The following is an 8,965-nucleotide window of genomic DNA, read 5'->3' on the forward strand; positions in this document are numbered from 1 at the left end:
GGACTCAGAATCATCCCTTTCCGGGTTGCCTTTCCAAGGCTCCAACGTTCCCTGCGCGCTTCTGATCCAGTGGCCTCTGAGCCTGACACCTCACCGATTCTGTTACAACTTTGAAACAAACTTGCTGTCTGCTTTGGACTGAAGGGTGTGCCAGAGCAGCAGCCATGCGGAAAAGAGGATGATTTTATTTTATTTTATAAATCCCGGGGGAGCCATCTGGGTTAGCTGGGAGGCAGCTGGTTCGCTTTAGGTTCCTTTCGGTTTCTCACCGTCAGGACAGGGCGCAGTGGGATGCAGGCAGGCAGGGCACCTGGCAAGGCCGCTGCTGAAGGCTGGGCTCCGGAGAGGGGCCAGCTGGCGCTGGGAGAATCCCGCTTTCCCGAACCGCAGCCCGTCCTGTAATTAGCCAAACAAGTCCGTCTAAGGCTAGGCAAATCACTGGTTTTCCACGAAATAGTTATGTTTCTGATGCCCTCGGACAGATCACCTCCAAGCCTAAAAACAGAGAGCCCCTCCGCCCCCCCCCCCCCCCGCCAAGCTGGGGGAGGGCAGAAGGTGGCGTTCTCTCTGTTACAGTGAGCGGAAAGTGGGAAGTCAAGGATGCCTGGAGCGTGGGAACGCCGAGTTCCCAACCCGGAGTCTTGGTGCGCAGAGAACTGGCTGCGCTCAAAGCGCTTTTCTCCCAAGAGGGGCTACCCACAGCTCTTCTCTTCTTCCCGAGGACCCGGCTCGGCTCCGTGGCTCTCTGCAACGCAGGGCGGCGAGAAGGCTCCCGGTTCCGCCGCGCCCGGCGTCGCCTCCCTGCCGGAGCCGGCGGCGCCTCCTCGCGTGCCAGCGCCCCGGGGTGTCTCCTTGCAGGAGCCTGCGGGGGGGGGGGGGGGGGGGGGGGGGGGGGGGGAGGGGACAGGGCGCGACGCGTGGGTCGCGTCGGTCCCAGCCCCGATGGACGGGCCGACGCTGCCTCCGGGGCGGGGACAGCTCGGGCCCCCGCGCGCACCGCGCACCGGTTGCGCCCCACGGCTCGCGGGCTCCCGGGGGATTAGCGGGTCTCGGGCCGCCGTGCCGGGGGAGAGCCGAGCGACCGTCGCCCCCGCGCCGACCCCGGGCTGCGGCAGGTGCACGTCGCTCGGATCCCCGCGTCCTCCCTCCCCGCCCGGCTGCCCGCCCGCCGCCCGGGCGCCGCGCCCGCCCCGCCTCCGTCCCCGCCCGCCCTCGGGCCGCCCCGGGCAGGGCCTGCAGCCGCCGGGCATGGGAGGGCGGCCGGCGGCGCAGGGAGGCTGATCGCGGCCCAGGGACCGCGCGGTGGCCTCCTCCCTCTGCGCGCTCCGCTCCCGGCCCCGCGCGGGGAGCTCGCTGGCCGCAGGGACTGGCCCGGCGGCGGCGGCGGGGGACCCTCGCCCCGCTGAGTTGGTGGCGCTGTCCCCGCGCGATGCGCTGAGGGCGCCCCCCGGTCCTCACCCTGGCGTCCGCCGCTGCGCCCCGAGCCGCCGACCCCATGGGCCCCTCAGGCCCCGCACGCGGCGGGCGAGCGCCGCCTTCTAGGCGGTGGCGGAGGCTGCTGCTGCTGCTGCTGCTGTCTCTGCAGGTGGCAGTGCCCGCGGGTGCGCTTGCTGAGACCCTGCTGGACGCACCCGGGGCCAGGGGTGCCAGCTCCAACCCGCCGAGCCCCGCCAGCGTGGTGGCCCCGGGGACGACGCCGTTCGAGGAAAGTCGGCTGCCCGTGTTCACCCTGGATTACCCCCACGTGCAAATCCCTTTCGAGATCACTCTGTGGATCCTACTGGCCTCATTGGCCAAGATCGGTAAGCGCACTGTCCGGGAGTGGGGGCGGGGACGGCCGGACTGGGGCTTCTGCGGTGACCCCCGCCAAGCAGGCAGCGGTCGGTCTCAGATAGTGGTCACCTCCTCCTGCCCCAAGGCAGCCGCGGGCAGATAGGTTCGCTTCCGCTGCTTGAAAGATCCCCTGTTCTTAGTGGCCTTGGAGAGCCGGGACTCGCTGCCGAATTCTGCTCTCCCGGTGGAGTTTGACAGCTCCGTGCCGGGGCCGAGGGAGACCTGCGCGCTGAGAGAGGAGTGGGCAGGCTGAGCTGTGGAGAGGGACGCGGGGCGGGAGAGGGCGCCTCGGCTGCACCAGACCCTCCCCAGGCCCCCGACCGAGGAAGCCTGGGACTAGGCTCCTGCACACCTGGGCCCTTGCATCTGTAATGCCAGGATTCGGTCCTTCTCTCTGGCCTGTCACTCACCGGGAAGCCTTTTCCTTAGAGCTAACTGAAGCCAGTGAGAACGGATATTCACAAATAATTCACCTACTCGCTCCACCATCCCCAGTTCTGACATCAAACGAGAGAAGAAAATCACCCCAGCGCCCGTTTTCTCATGTTAACCTGCCCACTCCGTCCTAACTCTCACTCACGGTATTACTCGGTATAAAGTATAGTTAAGTACCGCTGCGCTGTTCAAGGGTTCTAAGGTTAGAAGAGCGTGGGTCCCTCCGTTTTCTGCATTCACCTTGTGGGAGGCGGGTACATCCTTGCCATCCTAGGGAAACGCGCTGATGATGCGGGAAGAGGCTCCAGCGGTTCCAGCCCAGGAAATGCCTCACCGACAGAGGAGTACAGCAAAGAACACCCAGGGGCCACATCCCAGCCAGACCATACACGCTGCCTTCAGGGATGGCTAGAGTCTGCTCAGTGGCAGCTGCTGCTCACAGCATCCTGAAGAGAAGGAGAAGCGTGAAGAGAGAAAGGGTGGTCCAAGCAGGTGGCAGAGAGGTGGTCTGTAAGAGTGCAGAACTTGCCAGCTCAGCCTGAAATTGACTTCTGAGGTGGGTTAGATGCATTATTCCATAATGGTGGTGAGCGAAGGTGTCCTGCGCTCTGGAAGGACTTTGCAGTCTGGAATTGCTGGCTCTGGCGTGACTCGCAGGCTGAGTGTTTTAATTCCATCTGAGCAACAGTGTAAGAGACATGGACCCCCCTACCAAGCAAAGAGCCACATAAACTTGTGGCCTGAGGTGCTCTCTCTTCATAAATCCCTCACAGCATCCCTACCCTGTGGGGACTGGAGGTGTGAATACTCTCACCAAAGCTGGAAAGTTCACGCTGTGAAAGACACAAGTCAGACCCAAGTCAGACAAGATGCAGACAGGTAGGCTAGCTCTGGGTTCCTCCCTCTGCCTGAGTCACAGCCTCTGGAGGGCTGCGTCTGTGTCCTCTTCCATTAAGACTTTTCTCCTCTCACACCCTCATCTGTTTTCGCTCCTGATTATTTTAATCAGATTAATTACACTAATAACAGCCGCCAGTGGGCACTTAAGTTCATTATCCCTCATTTCCACAGCCTTCATCCTGGGTAGATATGATGGCCCTGCTTTGGAGAGGAGGACGCTGAGACATCAGGAAGCTTCACTGGTGGGCGGAGACACCAAATCCAGGCTGGAGGGCCTGGTGCCTGGTCTTTGGTCCTCCCTGGAGGCTTCTTCTGGAGTGGGGATGAGAGGACTCGCCTATTATTCTTACCGGAGAGGCAGGTGGTGATGGTGGTGATGGTGATGATGGTGGTGATGGTGGTGACCGCGAAGTCCTGAGAGCCACTGCAGCAGCTGTGATGCTCCTGGCCGTCAGTTGCTTTTCCACTGTCTTCTGCCGCCTCTGCCTCTGTCACAGCCCAGGGCTCACACTTTCTCAGGGTGGAGGCACTCTCTCACCCCAGCTGTGGTATTCCATCCATCTTAATGAACATGGTCATCTTCACTGTGCGGTATTTGGTTAAAGAGTATCCATGCTTGTGTGTGTGTCAGAGTTCACAGGCACTTTTATGTGTCTGTCAACCATGTTCTCAGCCCGGCGCTCTGACTTCCCTGCCCTCTTCTGTTTCTCTTCCTGCCCCCACAGAGCTGTAGCCACATGAAGTGCATCATGCAGTGCAGGTTTGTTCTCCGTGGGTTTCCTTGGTTCTGTGCTTCTCTGGCCACTGGGGCCGAGAGGACAGCACAGGTGTTCTTGTCTCCTCCTCAGAGCGAGGTCCAGGCGGCCCGGTGCTGCCTTCCTGATGTAGAGGGGATGAAACAGATCTAAGGACAGAAATCGGAGTTTTCAAGTTAAGAAAGCTGCTGGCTGGAGTCATTTGCTCTTTCATCCTCTTTTATAGCCCAGACCTCCCTTGCCTGTTTGGCAGCTTCTGGGGGGATGTCCCCCCAGATAGACTCAAGTCTGCCTCTCAGGTGCTTCCAACTCGTTCTCCAGCACCCCCACTCCGCAGACCCTCACTCTCTTTGGCTCTGAGCAAGACTGCCCTCGACTGCGGAGCACTTTCTCGGGCGGGAAAGTAAGTTCTGAAAGAGAAACTGTGGCGCTCCGTGTTAGCTGTTTACATTTCATGCATTTAATGTAGTCTATGCACTGGCCTATCAGCAGAAGTGTCTGTGCAGAATCAAGACCAGAGAAACATTGACTTTGTGTCTTCACAGCCTTTCGAATGTCAGTTCTAACCAGATAGAAGGTCATGAAGTTGTCCAGACTTCCGGTGTGGTGAATGTCAGTGTGGGATATTTTTATTTATGGGCAGGGTGTTTTAAATACATAGTAAAGTTTATTAGGAAGTGAAAGAAGTTTTCTTTCAGCATTTGTTTGGTGGGGCTGGTGGTTAATGAACATAGACAGTCAAGCTGCTCACATTTGGGAAAGATGGCGGGTTCAGCACACGTGGCCATATGCAGTCGGGAGGTGACACAGCTGTCAACTCATATAGGAACTGTGGTTTCTGTTTGGGGCATCTTAATGGAAGTACACGGTGTGCCAGAGCTCACGGGCTGCAGGGAACAGGGAGAAACACCACTGGTGGTCCATCTAAACGGGGAGGAACAGGCCGAGCCTACCGATGTCAGTAGGAGTGTAAGCACTGCTGGTGGACCTGCAGGGGCTAGGGAGACCGCGCTGCTCTGGGACTTGGAAGTAGTCTAAGAAAGCAAAGCACATTCGTTTGCTTTGTAAACAAACAAACAAACAAACATAATTTAATTTATCTTATCATTGCCTTATCTAGTTATTGGGGGGAAATCAACTTCCCAACTATTTGGTTAGCATTGCAGTTCTGTGATTATAAGATTGCCTTTCTTACGGCCCTCGTGTGTACTAGACTCTCACGGTGCTTGCATTTCTGGCAATACGTTGATTTCTTTTCTGTTTTGTTGTTTTTGTTGTTTATTTGTCCTGCAACCCACACACTTTACCTGATGAATCCTGTGTGCAAGGATCGGGTTCTAAGCTGACAGTAAGAGAAATGGAGGGGAAGACTCTGGGCAGTTTCCTGTCGTGCTTGACAGCCGTCTGCTTTGCTTTCTCTCGTTAGCTGGACTACTGGGGGCCGTGCATGCTCTGAGTGCGTGTGGCTGTATTTCCACCTCTGCACAAGGCTCGGGGACCGAACCTGGGTCTCAGCTTTAAATAACTCAGCCCTCTTCTTTGGTCAGGCTTCCCTGTAGGCTCCTTTACAGCTTTAGGGTCTTGCAGAGGCTGGTTTGTTTGTTCTTCCTGCCTGTGGGTCATTGGTTATTCTTGACCCCACAACTTGGGGCTAGTACACAGCATTTTCTACTTCTCTCCATCTCACTCTCTGGAAAATGAGGTTAATTATTATTATTATTATTATTATTATTTCATAGAAAGGCAAAACATTTAGCCCATGAACATGTGTGTTCTGGGCTTCAGGCTGCCTTGAGTTTAGAATATGAGGCTCAAAGGTTGTGCCTCTGAAAAAATGTCTCCTTGCATTTGCCTTATGCTTTGTGGAGTTTGTTCAAAGCTTATGTACCCCCGGGAAGGGGGTCACAGGATGAAGCTCATGCTCTCTGCATCTCATTTTGTACATACCATGTGCCTGCTGGTATGTGCTCTGACCCAGCAAAGCCACAGAACAGTTCAGATTCACTTTTCTTCAAAGCACCATCTGTGCTCAGGGTTGCCCGTACATTTCGGCCTGAAAAAGGAAAGCAGCAGCTTTTTCATTACTTCCTAAAGGCTAATTCAGGCATCATAAAGAATGGCATCAGGACAGCACACTGCAATGTTTTATTTTTAAAGTAACAACAGGTTGTGTTATCCAATTAAAAATCAACTTTAACCAGGATAACATTTTCTTTTCTTTTCCTTGAAGCCCCCAAAAGTGTAACACACACACACACACACACACACACACGTTTTCTTTGTAAAGCTTACTATACTGGTAGATTTTGGATGATGATTCAGTTATTTGAATATTTACAGTCATAGTGCTATTCGGTTTATCTGTATATTTTTGAGACACTTTTTGTCATTTTTATGTCATTTGAACTTTTACATTTGAAAAGAACATTTTTTTAAAAAAAGATCTTGGAGCTCTCCTTCTGTATTCATGTTCTCCTTTTCTCCCTAATAGTTGTATTCTTATCTTTCTTCATCTTGATCAAAGTTATTATTTCTTCTTGTATTTTTAAAAGATCCTTCCTGCTTATTGGGTTTCTAATTTTACAGTTTTTGCTCATGCTTTTGTGGCTTTCTCACTCCTATTTTCTTTGGCTTATTAATGATGACTAAATAAGCCATTAAACTGAAAGCTTAGATAATCAATTGTTGAGTTTTTTTTTCAACACTATGTCAGTTTTCACCACACAAGGGTGACTATTTTCCCCAAACCATTGATAATGGGAAACACAATTACTGTTGTTTTAAATATGTATCAAATACATATATTTTGTGATTATCTGAGCTCCCAAATTAGTATGTACTTGTGCTATAATGACCCAATAAAATGGGCAAAATAAGTTCCATATTTACTCAGTTATTGGAGCTCCTTAAAAGCCCATTCCATCTTCATCATTCTCTCTAAAGTATGGGTATTTTCCTGTGTTCATTATATTCAAAGCTGGGACATGCTATACCTTTAAGACTAAGTCACAAACAGGTCCAAACCGGGATAGTTCAAGTTTATATGAATTAATCTTCATTACAAATAAAAAAACCCAAAACAGTGAATAGTAAAGACAGAGGATTCCGTCTGGGTGTGACAGCAGTAAAGTAGCACTCCCAGAAGTTACATGGTATCACTGTTGGTACCGGAAATCAAGTGTGCTCAAAGAGGGCAAGTTGGTACAAAATGCCAAAACCCATCTGCTGGATCATATCACAGCATGCTGGGCCGGCAGGGTCAAAGGACTACCTGCCCAGGTAAAGTAGGGTTATTAAACGTGACTCTCCCTGACACCCGCCCTGATTAAAAGGGTGTTCCCCAGCAGGGTGGCAATACACACTAAGAGAACCGCTGTCCAGCTTCCAGTCTGCTCCCGTGTTTGATAAGCTGACTTCCGTGCTCACTCCTCTTCTTACACTTAAATTGATAAACACATTGAGACTCTTCCTCCCCCCAAGATTTGTTCTGTTTTTGTTAGCTCTATTAACTTTATTTTATGTGTGGATGCTTCGTCTGCATGCACATGAGCGTGCCACGGAAGCATTTAGTGCCTGCGGAGGCCAGAAGGGGACACGGATCTCCTGGAGGAAGAGTTCAAGAAGGTTGCTAATCACTGTGTGCATGCTGGGAGTCAAACCCAGGTCCTCTTCAAGAAAAGCAAGCGCTCTTAGCCAGTGAACCATCTCCCCAGCCCTCGGACTGTGTTTTGTTTTGGTTTTTAAAGTTTATGCAGCGCTGATTGCATTTTGATGAGAAAGGTATGCTGAAGGTTTTCTGTTCGTCTCAATTGTTACCTTCTGTGTGCATTGATGTGGCGCTGTTTTAAAATAAGGTTTTCCTATGTGAACTTGAAAAGGGCATGAGAGTGTGCGTAGGGTCAGGTGCTGTACATGTATGCAGGTGTGTGTGTGTGTGTGTGTGTGTGTGTACTCTCACACAGACAGAGTCGAGTTTCTGTTCTACTTTACCTGCTCTGAGCCCACATTCCTAGGTGTGTACTGATTCAGGGTTGTTACATCCTAGCTCTGCCTTGATTCTACCTTATAGCTTTCCCTGTGGTTTAACTTTGATTTCTTTTGTATCACTATTTTTACTCCAAATAGAACTGGATTTTGCACACCCTTTTCCTCTTACAGTGTGGCCACATCTTTCGGAGGCCCCTCTGCTCCTCTGCCTTATCAGAAAATCCGCTCCATCACTTTACTTCAGATGTACTTCATTAAACCACACAGAACCGGACTTCCTGTCTTTAAAATTTTAAATCGCTGCAGTTTAAAAAGGAAGGCTACTACATTCATTGTAAGGACTTATTGGGGCTCGTTCTGGCCCATGCTTTCACTTGATGTGTTTCTTTTCTCTTTTTTTCAGTATTTTGACTTTGCAGCATCTTTGTTATTTGTCAAATGCATTCCTGCCTTTTCCCCTTCACCGCCTGCACCTCCACCTCTTCTTCGCCCGCATGGCCATTTGCTGCCTTCACTGTCATTAGCTGCTGAGAATGCTTGGGCTTTGTACAGTTTTAAATCCTATTTCAAAGCTTAAATAGATTGAAAGGGCTTTCAATAAGCCAGGGCTGAGTTAGGTTTGTGAGCACTCTCGGCACGTTTTATCCGCGGTGAGCTCCGCTTCATCTCGATTTTCTTCTTCCTCCTCGTTTCTACAGTGAAGACTTCAGCCGCAGCCTTGGCCTTTGGCCTTGTTCAAACTCTTTTCTTGGTGGGAGGGGCTTTGCCTGGGGTCTTACATTCTAGACAAGTTGTTTGCCAGTGGGTTCTGCCCCAGCCCTTTGAAAATGTCACTAATTTCATTCTGCAGTGAAAAGTAAACTGAGTATAGGGTTTTGAGCCATTTGCATTAGAAGATGTGGTGTCATCACTTTCTGCCCTCTTTATCCTTTAGACCCCTGCCAGCCCTTTGGAACTAAATTGACTCCCTCCCCCCGCCCGGTTGCATTTCAGCGTATGTGTGTATGTATGTATGTATGTATGTATGTATGTATGTATGTATGTATGTATGTATG

General features: G+C 51.7%; 1 protein-coding gene across 1 annotated transcript in view; it reads left to right on the forward strand.

Annotated features, from left to right (window-relative positions):
* The first annotated feature begins 1,253 nt into the window (after positions 1-1,253).
* Positions 1,254-8,965, forward strand: part of Slc9a2 (solute carrier family 9 member A2) — a 78,300-nt gene continuing 70,588 nt past the window's right edge. The window contains exon 1 of the mRNA XM_055607632.1: positions 1,254-1,802. Coding sequence (XP_055463607.1) covers positions 1,496-1,802 — 307 coding nt within the window. The 5' untranslated portion in view covers positions 1,254-1,495. The remainder of the gene's footprint in view (positions 1,803-8,965) is intronic.

This window comes from Psammomys obesus, unplaced genomic scaffold (genome assembly GCF_907164565.1).
Source record: "Psammomys obesus unplaced genomic scaffold, mPsaObe1.curated_primary_1811, whole genome shotgun sequence".
In the NCBI taxonomy this organism is placed as follows: domain Eukaryota; kingdom Metazoa; phylum Chordata; class Mammalia; order Rodentia; family Muridae; genus Psammomys; species Psammomys obesus.